At 33.6% G+C, this 18,381-nt stretch overlaps 1 protein-coding gene across 1 annotated transcript in view; it reads left to right on the top strand.

Annotated features, from left to right (window-relative positions):
- Positions 1–4,658: 4,658 nt before the first annotated feature.
- Positions 4,659–18,381, top strand: part of LOC142236422 (uncharacterized) — a 31,430-nt gene continuing 17,707 nt past the window's right edge. The window contains exons 1-2 of the mRNA XM_075307657.1: positions 4,659–5,539; positions 5,618–5,885. Coding sequence (XP_075163772.1) covers positions 4,665–5,539; positions 5,618–5,885 — 1,143 coding nt within the window. The 5' untranslated portion in view covers positions 4,659–4,664. The remainder of the gene's footprint in view (positions 5,540–5,617; positions 5,886–18,381) is intronic.

The raw sequence follows: 18,381 nt of genomic DNA, 5'->3' as shown, positions 1-18,381 counted from the left end.
TCATCGTAGGTAATTTTTTCACATATCTTGCTGGAAAAAATGGAAGCAATAATGAAAATTGTTAAAAATTAACACCATGTAATGAAATATAATTTTTTAATTCTTCATTTTAGCTGTGAAGGATATAATAAAATAAATATTCTAATTGAAAGAAAGCCAAAGTTTTAATATAAAACTTACCAATTCTCTATTAAATTGTACGCTGAGGGGAAATATAAAAAGCTGTCCAAATTTATTTGGGTTACTCTGAAATTAAATATTTATTTTTTACATAAAATAAAATTATTAAATAGGCTTCCAAAAAATCTAATGAAAAAAATAATAATATGCATAAAAAACCCAAATATTCTGGCTAAAAGAAAGTTAAAGAGTCCTAACCAATTCACTATTAAATTACAAGCAACGGAGTACTAAAATTAAATATTTGTTTTTTACATTAAAAATATTACATTGGTTTCCAAAAAAATTGATTAAAGAAATACTAAAATAAGGTGTTAAAAACCTGTAATTTTGATGATGAAAAGGTCATAAAACGTAAATATTCTAGTTGAAAGAAAGCCAATTTTTAAAAGATAACTTACCAATTCTCTATTTTTTAAATTTGTTCGAATCCACCTGGAGTTGCTCTGAAATTAAATATTGCTTTTACATAGGCTGTCCGTTACATCTCTTTTAAAGAGAACATGTTCTCTTTTTGTGTTCGTATCTTTTTGTTCACTCTATTTTTTTGATGCCGTATTTTTATGTCCAACAGTGCTCTTTATGTACTCTATTTCAAAAAAAAATCATAGATTGATGGAATTTTATTTATTTCGTAGCAATTCGCCACAATTGTTCGCCACTACTTGTTTACTGGGTTAAATCTGTTGACATATTAAAGGCCGGAACACAATTGCGACGTTTCGACGTACTGCGTAAAAATTAGAATAGATGTAATTGAACGTACGACGTAAATACGCCAATACGTTGTCGTCGTCAATTGTGGGCGAGATCATAGGAACATGTGTGTTTTATTTTTGACAGCGTATTTTTGAATTTATTCTGTTTATTTTTTAAGAAAATGTGATTCTTTTTGTTTTTTATTGTTTTATTATATATTTATTTCATTGCTTCTATCATTAGAAACTATTATTATTTTAATTTTAACATCAATAAAATTATTAATTATTTAATAAAGCATTTTTTTATTGTAAACTTTTTTAGTTAAAATGTTCTCTTTTTTTAAAGCGAAAGTTCTCTTTTGAAAATTATCCATATGGAAACCCTACTTTTACAACAAAGAAAACCATTAAACTGGTTTCCAAAAAAAAAATAACAAATAATAATATACATGCAAAATATTCTTTTTAAAAGAAAGTCGTATTAAAAAAATACTTACCAATTTATGACTAAACTATACGCTGAGATATAACAAAAATTTTCCAAATTCATCTGGAATTGAATATTAATTTTTTACATTGAATAATAAAAATTCCAATACACTTTCAATTTCAATATATTTTCCTAAATATTCTTAATAAATTTTTTCTAAACTACCGATAAAATATTAATAACTTTCATTTAAAAGGTTTAATAAACAAACACCAATATATGTCTCAAAAATCCAAACTATTCCATGCCTTTATATTCCCTTTTCCCTTGTTGCACACCTGTTTAAAAGATGCAACCGCCCACGCCACGCCAACTATACAACTGGAGCATGCCAAACAAAACCAAGCAAAGCCAAAACATTCCTACACACAAAACAAATTTTTTTCTGATTCAATCACAAAATTAATTGATCTAATTAATTTTTAATTGAAATGTCTTCAATCACAGAAATGATAGTATCAATTAAAAAATTAATTGAAGGTCAATTAAAAAGTTAATTGATCCAATTAAAAAATTAATTGATACCATTATTTTTGTGATTGATTTTTTTTTTCAATTAAAAAATTTGTTGAATCAATTAAATTTTTAATTGAACATTTTTTAAAACTCAATTAAAATTTTAATTGGAAAAATTTTCGTGAAATTTTTTTGTGTGTACAACAACAAAAACACATGTGCCTTTATTGAAACCAACACCTCATCCAGCCAAATAAACTATCCGCGAATAACAAACACACACACACAAAACACTAAATGAACAAAAATAAAAACAACCCCACGCTCATGTATACACAACAAAACTCAAGTAACAACATCTTTACATTAATCACATTCCACTATGCCGATAAAGATATATGTACTATGCATTAGTCCATCGCATCTACTGACAATTTAATCTAAGAATAATATTCGTAAAGTCACACCAGTTTATGAACGATGAAACGTTTAACTTAAAATTTGCAAAAACTTCATGAAATGTTATCTACCATTTTTGGCGAAAATGTCTATAAATTTAATTACATGTGAACTAAAAATATTTCATTGGGTAATTTTCTACCAACAATTATTAACTATAGGAATTGTCAGTAAGAAATTGCTATCCACTTTCAAGTTCATTTTTCGTAAAAAAAATATTTTCTCATACAAAAAAATCTTATAGTAATCTTATTTAGAAAGTACTTTACATTTCACAAGTAGTTTTATAGCATGACAAACGAATTTTGAACTACCAGTTAAGAAAATTTTTAAGGAAATTTCCATCGTATTTTGTAGGCCATGAACTAAACGATTGCTACTTAGAATTTGTAAAATTTCCTTTCGAGTAGTTAATTTTCGTTGAAGATACGAAAAATGAACTAAAATTCTGGAAAATTCTTGTAATAAATTATAGTAAAAATCTTCTTAAATTTACGAGACACTTTTTTTTTCTGTGTAGGTGGTTAATATTCACCCTCCAATGCTCGCCACAGTATATGCTGAAGCAAAATGTATTTGGGAATATACACGGATGAAAAAGAATGTTTTTCATATGTTTGGCTATAAACATTATATGTTTGGAACACAAATTTGTAAACACAATATTTGTGAGTGCAAGCATATAATGTTCATAAACTAGCATAACATGTTTGGGACATATATGTTAATATGTTAGAACATATTATGTTTGGGACATAAAATGTTTTTAAATATAATATGCTTGGATGCAAACATATATTAATTTAGAAATAGCCTATAAACATACATGTGTCTAGTAGCTTGGAGCGCTATTTAACAGGGAGCGATATTGAATTAAGTTGGTGGTTGTTGCTTGTTATTACAAAATTAACATTTTATTTTTCCTTGGGCAATTGATCAGCTACTTCTTTGATCCTTAAAAACTGTGTGGTCCGCTGTTCGAATCCCCGTCCGGCAAAAGGTAAAATTAAAATAAAAAAAATCATACAATTGAATAATTTCTTCTACAATGTTTGTATTACAGAAAAAGGTGCTAAGAACTAAAAAATCTCGTGGAAGTGAGAAAGATGTGGGGGAATATACAATTGGGCAGAAACAAAATTTTGAGCATTCAGGTCGAAAACCTATGTTGTTAGCACCTATATTACCTGTTTATTTTCATAATTCATTATGATTGTAAATATATAAATAAATAAATAAAATTTTGAGCACAATATTGTTTGGGAGAATTTTTTTTAAGCATATAATATTTTTGGGTGCAAAATGCTTCCAAACATATTATATGTTCACATAAAAACATATTGTTTTTTGGAAGACAACATTATTGAATTTGTATGCAAAAATACAAAATGTTTGGAAATTGACTACCCAAACATATATTGTTTAGACCAATATGCTTTCAAACATATTATATATTGGAAGAGATCAAACATATAAATGTTTGGGCAATAGCCAAAAATGTATATGCTTGAAGCAAAATATGTTTGGGAGTATATGTTACAGAAGCGATTTTTTGTGAGCGTGTAGTTTACAAAAGCGATTTTAGAGAGTGTAGTATTTGCATATATCGCCAAATTTTTCATTATTCTAATTACACTGAAAAAATATTGTCGTGACGCCAAAGATTTCATATTCTTAAAATACGAATGCGAATTTTGCTTAGCGTAGAAGACACATTTCTCTTATATTTTTCCTTGTCCAAAAGTCGATAAAATTTCCAATGAAGTCGTTCTGTCTTTATAGATAAGTGATTCGACTTAAAAATGTGTATCTTAACATGAAAAAATAATTGTTTGGCTAAGGTCAACTTGACTTTAATAATTAAGAAAACTTCTTCAAAATTAATGAAATCGTCTTTAAATATGATAGCTTTTTGCATCTTGACTACAATGCAAAAATTCGTTAAAAAATAGGACATGTTTTTATTGAAAGACTTTTTTACTTGAAACATATCATAATTTTTACTTGATGTCGAGTCTGAATTTGAAAATTTAAATTGTCGTTAACTTAAATTTATCCTTATTACAATTCTCCGCTCGGAATCAATACCAAAATCTTTAGCATACTTCTTTTTCAGTGCATTTATTTATCATCAAATTTAGATATTATCGTTAAAAATATGTACTATGTGATATTTACATACATGCATGGTCTGTCATTAAAATTTTCCAACTGATCGCCTTCAAATTGGGTACATTGTTGTTATTCTCTCATAATGGTTCTATCGGACTTAGAGCCCTTTGTACTTATTTTCCTTGGCCGAAAGGCCCCACTATGAAAACTTCATCCCTTAAGATGTTGTTGCGCGTATCCATGGAAACGCTATTATTCATGTAGGAATGTGGCCACCAATGTTTACCATAGAATCAATAAGGAAAATAGTTGATATCAAAATCTCCAACATGGAAGAGTTATCGGAGCACTCGTCTTCTGTAATCGAATTCAAAGCTAACCACTCCGAGGAAAAGCAACTAAAATTGATCCATAAAAATACTGCCACTGACCCACTACCTTCTAAAATCGACGCATCATCATCAACTGGTGAAACCAATAACCAAGAAACACAAACTAATGTGTTCACTGCTGGTGTGATTGAAGCAGTGGTCGATGAACGGCATTTGGCCATTTGGTTGCAAAGAATATTACCCAATGTTGAGAAGGAGCTTCTGAAAGGATGTACACCAGATTTCAGTGGAGGAAATGCATATAAAGCTAATAATGACCCCGAAATTTTACCCTACCAAAGAATTTCATTGGAAGCTCTAGAGAACTCTCAAGGCATAGCTATTTGGTTGTCGGTGCAGACAAATAATGCTCCTGTTCTTCTCATTAGCACAATATCGCCACACGATGATGATTGGTGTGAACACGTTGATCAGAAATTATATCTGTTTGTTCCGAAGCGTGAACAAAACTCCTATGTGGTGTGGAGAGAAACTAAACGTGTGCCCATTAAAGCCTGCCTCCGTAGCCTTTGCACCAATCCCTTCAACAAATGTATGTTTGCTGGTTCCACCATGGATGGTGATATTTACTTATGGAGATACGAACAAAACATCAAGTCCACCGAGATTATTGAAATGTATCACGGTTCATTGTTGCATGGTTATGCCATAGCCATCGATTGGACCAATGAACAAACTTTCCTCACCGCTCATGATAGTGGGCATGTAGTTCAATGGCGTTTAGGCACAGAACTAATAAAGGAGGCCGAGTGAGTAACCAAGCCAATAATCTTCATGTCATCATCTCTCTCATTGTCGTTGCCATTGCTCATTTTTACGTCATTCAGGTTTCACATTAAACTTCCATCGAACGTACCAATGGAAATTACCTGTCTTCTAGTACTCAGTGTTAACGATTTTGTCGTTGGTGGTAATGATGGTTCCTTACTACATTGTTCGACGGTAATGAAACGCCAAGTGGAAATATCGCACATGAAAAGACATCAATTCACCACTTCATCCCTACTCAAGGCAAATTTCAACGGCCACCCCATGGTGATAAGTTGTGATCTAAGTGGTCAGGTTCACATTCACGATTTGAGAAATATTAACGAGGTAAGAGCACGAAAAAAATATTTAACATATAATCAACAAGACCGACTGTTACATTTTTGTACTTCAGGGTCTAGCGAACAACAAATTATTAAATTTTTAGGTTATAAATTTTTCCCCAAAGCATATTAAGGAACCAAAAGTAGTTTTTGGTATATTTTTGCACTGTATTTAATATACTCGTACTTACGATCAAACATTTTTATACCCACCACCATACACGCTCCCAAAAAATCGCTTCTGTAACATATACTCCCAAACATATTTTGCTTCAAGCATATACATTTTTGGCTATTGCCCAAACATTTATATGTTTGATCTCTTCCAATATATAATATGTTTGAAAGCATATTGGTCTAAACAATATATGTTTGGGTAGTCTAAGTTCCAAACATTTTGTATTTTTGCATCCAAATTCAATAATGTTGTCTTCTAAAAAACAATGTGTTATTATGTGAACATATAATATGTTTGGAAGCATTTTGCACCCAAAAATATTATATGATTAAAAAAATTCTCCCAAACAATATTGTGCTCAACATTTTATTTATTTATTTATATATTTACAATCGTAATGAATTATGAAAATAAACAGGTAATATAGGTGCTAACAACATAGGTTTTCGACCTGAATGCTCAAAATTTTGTTTCTGCCTAATTGTATATTCCCCCACATCTTCCTCACTTCCACGAGATTTTTTAGTTCTTAGCACCTTTTACTGTAATACAAACATTGTAGAAGAAATTATTCAATTGTATGATTTTTTTATTTTAATTTTACCTTTTGCCGGACGGGGATTCGAACAGCGGACCACACAGTTTGTAAGGATCAAAGAAGTAGCTGATCAATTGCCAAGGAAAAATAAAATGTTAATTTTGTAATAACAAGCAACAACCACCAACTTTATTCAATATCGCTCCCTGTAAAATGGCGCTCCAAGCTACTAAACACATATATGTTTATAGGCTATTTCTAAATTAATATATGTTTGCATCCAAGCATATTATATTTAAAAACATTTTATGTCCCAAACATAATATGTTCTAACATATTAACATATATGTCCCAAACATGTTATGCTAGTTTATGAACATTATATGCTTGCACTCAAAAATATTGTGTTTAAAAATTTGTGTTCCAAACATATAATGTTTATAGCCAAACATATGAAAAACAGTCTTTTTCATCCGTGTAGGATGGGGGGTATATTAACTTTGTCATTCCGTTTGTAACACATCGAAATATTGCTCTAAGACCCCATAAAGTATATATATTCTGGGTCGTGGTGAAATTCTGAGTCGATATGAGCATGTCCGTCCGTCCGTCCGTCCGTCCGTCTGTTGAAATCACGCTAACTTCCGAACGAAACAAGCTATCGACTTGAAACTTGGCACAAGTAGTTGTTATTGATGTAGGTCGGATGGTATTGCAAATGGGCCATATCGGTCCACTTTTACGTATAGCCCCCATATAAACGGACCCCAAAATTTGGCTTGCGAGGCCTCTAAGAGAAGCAAATTTCATCCGATCCGGCTGAAATTTGGTATATGGTGTTAGTATATGGTCTCTAACAACCATGCAAAAATTGGTCCACATCGGTCCATAATTATATATAGCCCCCATATAAACCGATCCCCCGATTTGACTTGCGAGGCCCCTAAGAGAAGCAAATTTCATCCGATTCGGCGGCAATTTGGTACATGGTGTCAGTATAGGGTCTCTAACAACCATGCAAAAATTGGTCCACATCGGTCCATAATTATATATAGCCCCCATATAAACATATCCCCCGATTTGGCTTGCGAGGCCTCTAAGAGAAGCAAATTTCATCCGATCCGGCTGAAATTTGGTACATGGTGTTAGTATATGGTCTCGAACAACCATGCAAAAATTGGTCCACATCGGTCCATAATTATATATAGCCCCCATATAAACCGATCCCCCGATTTGGATTGCGAGGCCTCTAAGAGAAGCAAATTTCATCCGATCCGGCTGAAATTTGGTACGTGATGTTAGTATATGGTCTCTAACAACCATGCAAAAATTGGTCCACATCGGTTCATAATTATATATAGCCCCCATATAAACCGATCACCAGATTTGACCTCCGGAACCTCTTGGAAGACCAAAATTCATCTGATTCAGTTGAAATTTGGTACGTGGTGTTAATATATGGCCTCAAACTCCCATGCAAAAATTGGGCGATATCGGTCCATAATTATATATAGGCCCCATATAAACCGGTCCCCAGATTTGACCTCCAGAGCCCCTTGGAAGAGCAAAATTCTTCCCATTCGGTTGAAATTTGGTACGTGATGTTAGTATATGGTATCCAACAACCATGCAGGAATAAGAAGTTTTAAGATACCACAACCCAAGTAATTCGATTGTGGATGACAGTCTTTCGTAGAAGTTTCTACGCAATCCATGGTGGTGGGTACATAAGATTCGGCCTGGCCGAACTTGCGGCCGTATATACTTGTTTTTTTGCTGTTATGCCTCAATTTGATAAATAGTCAGATTTTTGGGCAAATACTATAGATATTCATAAAATATTATTTTAATTGGGTTAGGATAGCTCCTAAGTTGACATTTTTATTTGTTTCAGCCAAGCTAAAACATGTTTTAGTGTAATATTGAATTATATTTGTAATACATATTGAACATATTTGTAATATGAAGCCAACGTGGCCAATAATATATATTACAATAAACAACAATATCTAAGTTATTGGATATATCTTAAGTAGCTAGAATAAAGCTAAAGGAAGTAAAATAAGTGTATACGGCCGTAAGTTCGGCCAGGCCTTATGTACCCTCCACCATGGATTGCGTAGAAACTCCTACTGAAGACTGTCATCCACAATCGAATTACTTGGGTTGCGGTAACACTTGCCGATGGCAAGGTATCTTAAAACTTCCTAACACCGTCTTCTAAATTACAAGGTAGTCCATACGTAGTATATATTAAACTAAAAAAGGCCGATTGAATACGTATATAATTAAGTTTAAAGTTTCTATAGAAATAAAAATTTTGACAAAATAAAATTTTGACAACATTTTCTATGGAAGTAAAATTTGGAAAAAATTTTCTATAGAAGTAAAGTTTGGAAAAAATTTTCTATAGAAATAAAATTTGAAAAAAAATGTCTATAGAAATAAAATTTTGACAAAATTTTCTATAGAAATAAAATTTTTACAAAATTTTCTATAGAACATTTTGACAATGTTTTCCATAAAAATAACATTTTGGTAGATTATTTTTGGCTCGAGTGGCAACCATGAATATGAACCGATATGGACCAATTTTTGTGTGATTGTGGATCGGCTATATATAACTATAGACCGATATGGACCAATTTTTGCATGGATGTTAGAGACCATATACAAACATCACGTTGGAAATTTCAACCGGATCGGATGAATTTTGCTCCTCCAAGAGGCTCCGGAGGTCAAATCTGGGGAACGGTTTATATGGGGGCTGCATATAATTATGGACCGATATGGACCAATTCTTGCGTGTTTGTTAGAGACGACATTCTAACACCATGTTCCAAATTTCAACCGGATCGGATGAATTTTGCTCCTCCAAGAGGCTCCGGAGGACAAATCTGGGAATCGATTTATATGGGGGCTATATATAATTATGGACCGATATGGACCAATTTTTGCATGGTCATTAAAGAACATATACCAACACCATGTACCAAATTTCAGCCGGATCGGATGAAATTTGCTTCTCTTAGAGGCTCCGCAAGCCAAATCGGGGGATCGGTTTATATGGGGGCTATATATAATTATGGACCGATGTGGACCAATTTTTGCATGGTTGTTAGAGACTATATACTAACACCATGTACCGGATCGGATGAAATTTGCTTCTCTTAGAGCGATCGCAAGCCAAATTTGGGGGTCCGTTTATATGGGGGCTATACGTAAAAGTGGACCGATATGGACCAATTTTTGCATGGTTGTTAGGGACCATATACTAACACCATGTACCAAATTTCAGCCGGATCGGATGAAATTTGCTTCTCTTAGAGCAATCGCAAGCCAAATTTGGGGGTCCGTTTATATGGGGGCTATACGTAAAAGTGGACCGATATGGCCCATTTGCAATACCATCCGACCTACATCAATAACAACTACTTGTGCCAAGTTTCAAGTCGATAGCTTGTTTCGTTCGGAAGTTAGCGTGATTTCAACAGACGGACGGACATGCTCAGATCGACTCAGAATTTCACCACGACCCAGAATATATATACTTTATGGGGTCTTAGAGCAATATTTCGATGTGTTACAAACGGAATGACAAAGTTAATATACCCCCATCCTATGGTGGAGGGTATAAAAACAAAAACCTTATAATACTAAACTTGATTCAAGGCTCCCCAGCCATTAAAAAAAAGTAAACAAGAAATTATAAAAAGGCAATACCTATAGTATGTGGTCCACGAGCACAGAAACTCCAGGGTAATAAAAATATATACAACCATGCAAGATCATCATATTGAAATCACAAGACTTCAGCCGGAAAGGCCTGAAGCAATTTCAAGCTGAACACATTGTTAGTATGGGAAAAAAATCTCAAAGCATAAGGCAGAACATTCCAACTTCTAACCACTCTCACCAAAAATGATCTAGCATATACATTGTTCCTAATTCTAGGAATAAAAATTTGCGGATTCCTAACCGATCTTGAAAAAATAAATGCACTCCTGAGAGGAATCGGTCTGGTACTGGTTATCAATGTATAAAAGAAGGATAAAGTTTCCAAATGAACAGCCAACAAAATTCCTTACTGAAATATGAACCCTTCGACGTACCTTGTATACAAAACGGATAATCGCATTGGCTACACGCTTAACCCTATCTAGATGCAGGTGTGCACGTGACACGAAATTGTCGTGACTCACGAAAGGCAATACCTATAGTATGGCTGCGGCGTGAGTGTGCGTGAGCGTGGGTCACGAAAATAATATCTTCGTGAGTGTGTGTGAGTAACGAATTACCCTCAAGAAAATAATCCCGCTCACCAACATAAACCCTTAAGAGTTAAATTCATTTACAATTTTAGTGACACCTGGGATGTTAAGAGTGTAATATTTAAAGCTCTCGATTTTAATAATGCTCATATTTTCAAACACGTCGCTAAGGTAAATTACTCATAAAATTATTAGTGAGTCACGACATTTTTCGTGAGTCAGGATATTTTTCGTGAATCATGGTAATTTTCGTGAGTCACGACATTTTCGTGCGTGAGTACAAATTTTCTTTTCGTGAGTGTGCGTGAGCGTGAAAAAAAATCTCAAAGCATAAGGCAGAACATTCCAACTTCTAGCCACTCTCACCAAAAATGATCTAGCATATACATTGTTCCTAATTCTAGGAATAAAAATTTGCGGATTCCTAACCGATCTTGAAAAAATAAACGCACTCCTGAGAGGAATCGGTCTGGTACTGGTTATCAATGTATAAAAGAAGGATAAAGTTTCCAAATGAACAGCCAACAAAATTCCTTACTGAAATATGAACCCTTCGACGTACCTTGTATACAAAACGGATAATCGCATTGGCTACACGCTTAACCCTATCTAGATGCAGGTGTGCACGTGACACGAAATTGTCGTGACTCACGAAAGGCAATACCTATAGTATGGCTGCGGCGTGAGTGTGCGTGAGCGTGGGTCACGAAAATAATATCTTCGTGAGTGTGTGTGAGTAACGAATTACCCTCAAGAAAATAATCCCGCTCACCAACATAAACCCTTAAGAGTTAAATTCATTTACAATTTTAGTGACACCTGGGATGTTAAGAGTGTAATATTTAAAGCTCTCGATTTTAATAATGCTCATATTTTCAAACACGTCGCTAAGGTAAATTACTCATAAAATTATTAGTGAGTCACGACATTTTTCGTGAGTCACGATATTTTTCGTGAATCATGGTAATTTTCGTGAGTCACGACATTTTCGTGCGTGAGTACAAATTTTCTTTTCGTGAGTGTGCGTGAGCGTGACCAAGCAATATCGTGCGTGAATGTGCGTGAATGTGCGTGAGCGTAAGTAAAGTATTAGTCACGCGCACACCTTTAATCGTAATACATACCGAATAAACCTCAAAACCATAAAGAACTTGGGACATCATTAGGGCATGAGCAACTATACGCCTGACGGTAAAGGTTAGGTTAGGTTAGGTTAGTTGGCAGCCCGATGTATCGGGCTCACTTAGACTATTCAGTCCATTGTGATACAACATTGGTGAACTTCTCTCTTATCACTGAGTGCTGCCCGATTCCATGTTAAGCTCAATGACAAGGGACCTCCTTTTTATAGCCGAGTCCGAACGGCGTTCCACATTGCAGTGAAACCACTTAGAGAAGCTTTGAAACCCTCAGAAATGTTACCTGCATTACTGAGGTGGGATAATCCACCGCTGAGAAACTTTTTGGTGTTCGGTCGAAGCAGGAATCGAACCCACGACCTTGTGTATGCAAGGCGGGCATGCTAACCATTGCACCACGGTGGCTCCTAGACGGTAAAAGGAAGATATATCCTAGACGCAAACAACTTGCGTAAGCAAGACCATATCTTACCAGATAAACAGTCAATATGATACTTGAAAGAGAGATCAGTGTTTAGAACAACCCACAAGCACCTGTGGCGATTTACAAACCCAATAGACTCATCTCCCAGAAAAAGACTCGGCATTGATTATCTGCGATGCTTCTTACCAAACATTAGGACCTTACATTTAGACGAATTGACAGTGAGGTAGTTCTCAGAAGTCCAATCTGCAAAACTGTCCAAACAGGAATTTACTTCACTTTCAATTTGTAGCAAGAATTTCCCTTTAATAATAGAAAAATATCGTCGGCGAACATAAATGTCTCACAATTTCTCGAAGAAGTGTATGTTTGAAGGTCGAACGGACCCTTGGGGAACCCCAGATAGTACCGGACGGACATTGGATTCGCTGCCATTCTAACTGACAAATTGACTTCTACCTCCAAATATGAGAGTATAAACCTAAACGCCGAAAAGGAAAAATTAAACTGATCCTTTAACTTCATTACTAGTCGAAAAAAAATTAATTAAATTAAAAGTTTTCGACAAGTCTAAGGACACCAAAACACTAAGAAGACCACAATTCATATGGGTACGAATAGATTCAGTCTATTTCAAAAGCAAGTGGGTCGTATTAAGTCCTAGTCGGAAAGCGTACTGTCCATTGCTACCCAGCAAAAAAAGCGTCGCCAAAAAAGTAATGAAAATGTTCTTTTTGGATCCGGAAGTGGTGCAAAATTGACGCAGAAGCGATGAATTTAACATGGGCTTGTCATAGGACGGAAGTCCTCCATTTCAACAGCCGTTGCACTGAGTTTGCATCACTTCTTTAGGTGTGATCGGAATTTAATGTTTTGGATGTAAATTAAAAAATTCTGTGATATCTTGTTAAATAAATAATTTTTATAATTTTTAATGGATTCTAACGCTTGTCGGTAACGTTTGACCTCAAATATTTTCAAAAATCCACAATTTTTTCAGATTGGATTTAGATTTTTTTTCGACAAAATTTAAATGATTTGTGTCATTTTATGAATTCCTACTCTGTGTTTAACCTATTTTAAACAAAAAAAGTTAAAATTACCCATTAAAAGTATGAAAAAACCAAGTTATAAAAAAATTGAATTAAAAGAACTTCCTGGGTAGTTAAATAAAGAACATCATTGGGAGTGCATCTTCTGGAAGTGCTTTTAAAGTTGTGCCTTTGGAAGAACTTCCAAATTTTTTTGGTGGGTAATCTTACAAAAGACAGACTGCATAATCTGATCCTTCATTATGTGCTCCACAACTTTCGAAATCGCCGGAAGAATCGATATTTCGTATAAGATCCTCAACACAATTTACAACTCTGCCTTTCAGTATTGGCACAACCCGGGCACATTTCCAAGAGCTATGGAAGGTAGAAGTCATTATTACGCAATTAACGAGGTCTATCACTACACTAGAAATGTAGGGAAAGATGATTTTAATAAAGTGCACCGGAATACCATCTATACCTACGGATCTAGATCTCACTTTAATTAACGCCTCCATAATTTCAGTTAATCTCAAGTTCAAATCAAAATGGCTTGGTCTAGAATTATGAGCTATAGATAAATTATATCTCGTGCAGAGAGAACGAACAGAAATAGTTTTTGTAATATTAAAAAGATTGCAATTAAAATCCCCAACTACTGTCACATTTGAATATTCAGCAAAAAATTGATTATGGGATTCTTCAAATGTTTCCAAATTTTTCTTCAAACTTCTGCAATTCCAATGTGATACATTAGACAACTTTGAAATGGGCTTAACATTGTGGTAATATACGAGTTGCCGTACACTACTGGACCAAGGTTATCATCAGACATTGTTATATTCAAAGCAACTTAAAATGGTGGGGAACCAAGAATCAGGTTGACAATACAAATTACTCAAGATACATATTAATTCATTTACCAATTTCATAACTTAATTCGTATCAAATCATATAATTAACACACAGCTGATTATTAAAATAAGATCAAATAATTTCGCATAATATTAGGAAAAGAAAAAGAGTACAAAATAAATATACTAATAGAAGAAAACAAGCGCCAATTCATTGCTTTATGTATATACATCACCACATCACTGTACAATGTCATTTGGGTTTTACCGAGCATGCTGGTACATCCATTTATATCATAAGTAGGCTCCTTACCATCTATTAGAACAACCTTAGCCTTTGCTACATCACCATTTAGAATTTTATATTTGCTAATTACATTCTGGCGACGTAATTTCAAGCACACGGAATTAAGACGGGCAGCCAAGGGGGTAAAATATCATTCAGGTAAACACGACTTGTCACATCACTGCAAGAGGGCAGAATATCGCATATTTTGAGCGACCTGGTCTTGAAATATTCTTTCATAATGGTATCACGAATAGAAACATTATTTAGTTTGATAAGGATGTTCCTTTTCTTATTTATGTAGCATACATGATTAATATCATATTGGGTAGCACCAAAGCGAGCACCTATAGCAATAATGGTATGTGTAAGTTCATTAAGACCATCTGGAAGTCCACCAATAAGAAAGTCAGATCGGTTCAATCTTTTATGTAGATTGTTATTCTCGATTTCTAAAGATGAATTTTGCGAACATACGGAAGCTTCAACCTTGGCAATACGTTCTATGCATTTCGTGATATCAGCTTTAATTTCGCTGAGACAAGTATCCAGAATTAATTTCACCTAGTGACCCCTTTATAGATGTTTGCTCAGCCCGGAATGCATCAAATCTCTTATTCAAGCTTCGAATGTCATCTGCAACACACGTATTGCCATTATTATCAGCATGGTTATTTTCACATCCACTACAAATGAACGACGTACATTTTATGGACTTAAATATCGATAGCTTTTTTCGGTTAAGTTCGCACGCGACGCATGTATCCATCTGGAGCATATCTTACAAGCAATAGAACCATGTGTTTTAGTAATTTTCTCATTACAAATGCTACAACTTACGTTCTTATTAGTAAAAACAAAACATCGAGCAGCAACAACAACAGCAACAGTTAGAAATACCAGCAATAAATAGCGTTACGTTCTCTGGTATACTTTATAAGAAAAGGTGGTATACACACAGTATATTTCAGGAATTTGTTTATATCAGAAGCGCCAGTTTAAGTATTATTTATGCGAAAACGTTAGCAATTAAAAAAGCCAACCAATTCGTTATAATATATGGAAAAATCAGCTGCGATGTAAAATGCACGTCTACTCAGACATAGAGTTGCCAAACCTTTTCAGCAGACTTTCTGCTGTTGTAGCAGACTTTTCTGCTGCCCCTACTAACAAATTTCTTTGGGTGTAGAAAAACAGTGAACTGTTTTATCGGAAAATGAAATGGAAAATGGACAACATTTTATTCCATTTCCATAATAAATTTGAAATTCTTCCTTCTCATAAAGTAAAAAATTCATTGGCTCAAAAACACGTCGTAGCATGATACAACTACTAACGGTACTACATCACAGTCAGCTGTTCACAGCTGAGTACATCCAACTGTAAAAACATGTCTTGTTACTATTGGTTACATTTTACATGCCACAGGTTATTATTGTCAAAAACATGACTGGTTGCATAGGTAACTATTGGTTACATAGGCTACTATTGGTAACTAATATTAAAATGTAAACAAAACAAATTGAAAATATTTAATATCTTTTGTTTACTAACATTATATTTGTAAACAAAACTGACATCTGGATGTACTTGAATTTTGTTGTTTTTATTGATTTTTTAATACTGCAACTACCTGGGAATTATTTTACCATGCGTCGTAGTTCATTCTTACTATTATTGAGAAGTGTAGAAAAAGTTTCTTTAGTCTTAGATAACATTTATACAGTCACTGACATTTATACCCAAGTTTTGTTCATAAAATTTTTGAGGCATACTAGAAATAAAAACACACAGAAAAAATTTCCATAGTTAAACTAGCGCTAAATTTAACTTATTTTTATTGGAAAAAATATTTGCTAGTAGTTAAATTTTATCATTTTTTTTCGAAATTTTCTGCAGCTTAATGAAATCTTAATTTTTTTTTAAGTATGTCTCAAAAATTTTATGAACTAAACGTGAGTATAAAGTTCAATGACCGTACACATAAGTTCAATATGAACTAAAGCAATCGAAGATTTTCGTACGATTCCCAAAAATAGTAAGAATGAACTACTACTGTATGGTTAAAATGATGATGATTTGGCGCCAATGATTTTGTTTTTTACTTTTACTTCATTTTTTCTTCTACGAGAGGATGTAATTTCGTGAACTGCAGTTAAAATTTACAACAGGGCATTGAATTTTCCTGGTTTTAACAACGCTTTGTGGAAATCTCAAAATGTGGAGTAAAATTTAGTTCAATTTTCGTGCGAGGTAGTTCATTCTTCCTATAAAACAGTTCATTTTTTTGGGTGCAATTTCATTGGATTAAGGACTTTACTTTTAGTTCATTTTTTCTTCTATGAGAGGATGTAATTTCGTGAAGTGGGAAAAAATCATTGGGGTATTCCACGATGCTCTTAAGAAGAAATGTTTGTGGACTTGTCCAAAAGGACTGCATCGGAAGTTGAAGAAACTCGATGGGGGATCCTGGCATGGGCTTTAAAAGAAATGTTTGTGGAACAACTTCCAATTTTTTTTGCTGGGTACTAACGGTACTACATCACAGTCACGAAAACTCAACCAAATGTCGTGCGTGAGTCACGAACATAATATCTTCGCCAGGATGCGTAAGTAATGCATTTCAGAAAAATACACTCGGGAAAATAATCCCGCTCACGAACATTAAAGGCTATGTTATTTCCCTTAATTTATTAAAGAGATTTGATTGTTTTTTGGTTCAACTGAGTCTCTTACCACTGGTGGGGGAAAACTCAGCTTTGTACAAACCAAAAATCGAAGGACCATGTACAATTAATTGTCATTCCTCCGAAGTGAGCTCCATTTGAAATCTCTGAATAAGACACCGTACTGTTCGGCTTGGATTCCAAATGAATACTGATTTCTTTATTGAATATTAACTTATATCTAGAATATTGAAAATCTTAACCTAATCTAGAACAAGACAACAATAATCTGTTATCATTCTTCTAGCTCTCTTATCACCTAACAAACGATCCCAAGTGAACATGCAGCACACATGCACGTCCATTAGATATTTTGTCGTAAACTTTCGAAAACACCCTCACACATAAGTGTTTCTTAGAATGAGTGGTTCCAGGGCTGCCAACAAAATTTCAAGAAAAATCGTCACTTTTTTAAATAAAAATCGTCATAATCGGCATTTGCATTTTAAAAATCGTCAACAAATCGGCAATATAAACAATATTAAAATTAAACATATTTTTTGAGTAAACACAACACAAAAGTATTTATTTCATATACAAAACAGAAAATTAATGTACACAACTATGCTTTTCAATAAAACAATATATAAAGAAATCAGTTTTGTGTACAAATAACATTACCATAAAAATCATTTTCTGGTTAAACAAAAATATTTCGTAATTTTTGTATAAAAAATCAATTTTTCTAAAATATTGTTATTAATTGAGTAACATTTTTATTTAAAAATTAAATATTTTGAAACTAAACGAAAAGTGCTGTGTTTTCCAAAACAGGTGTTATGATACGTGTTACGATTGATATGTCTATATGTGGTTATTTTTTATACTGAATTAGAATTTTATCATAATTAGTAAAAGTTTCTATTGCACATTCTGAGTAAATCATTATCAATTTTGGTATTAAAACAACTTGAGTTATTTCATTTTAAGTTATTTTTTGAAACGAATATTCCATCCAATGAATTATTCTCCAGCTATCATCTAATTTTAGTTTTTTGCTTAAAAATGTATACTTTGCTATGGAGTTTGGAAGAATCATGATTATTTGTA

The sequence above is a fragment of the Haematobia irritans genome, chromosome 4 (assembly GCF_050003625.1).
Source record: "Haematobia irritans isolate KBUSLIRL chromosome 4, ASM5000362v1, whole genome shotgun sequence".
NCBI classification, from domain to species: domain Eukaryota; kingdom Metazoa; phylum Arthropoda; class Insecta; order Diptera; family Muscidae; genus Haematobia; species Haematobia irritans.
Note: the sequence above shows the minus strand (reverse complement) of the source record. Positions and strands in the feature narration are given on the sequence as shown.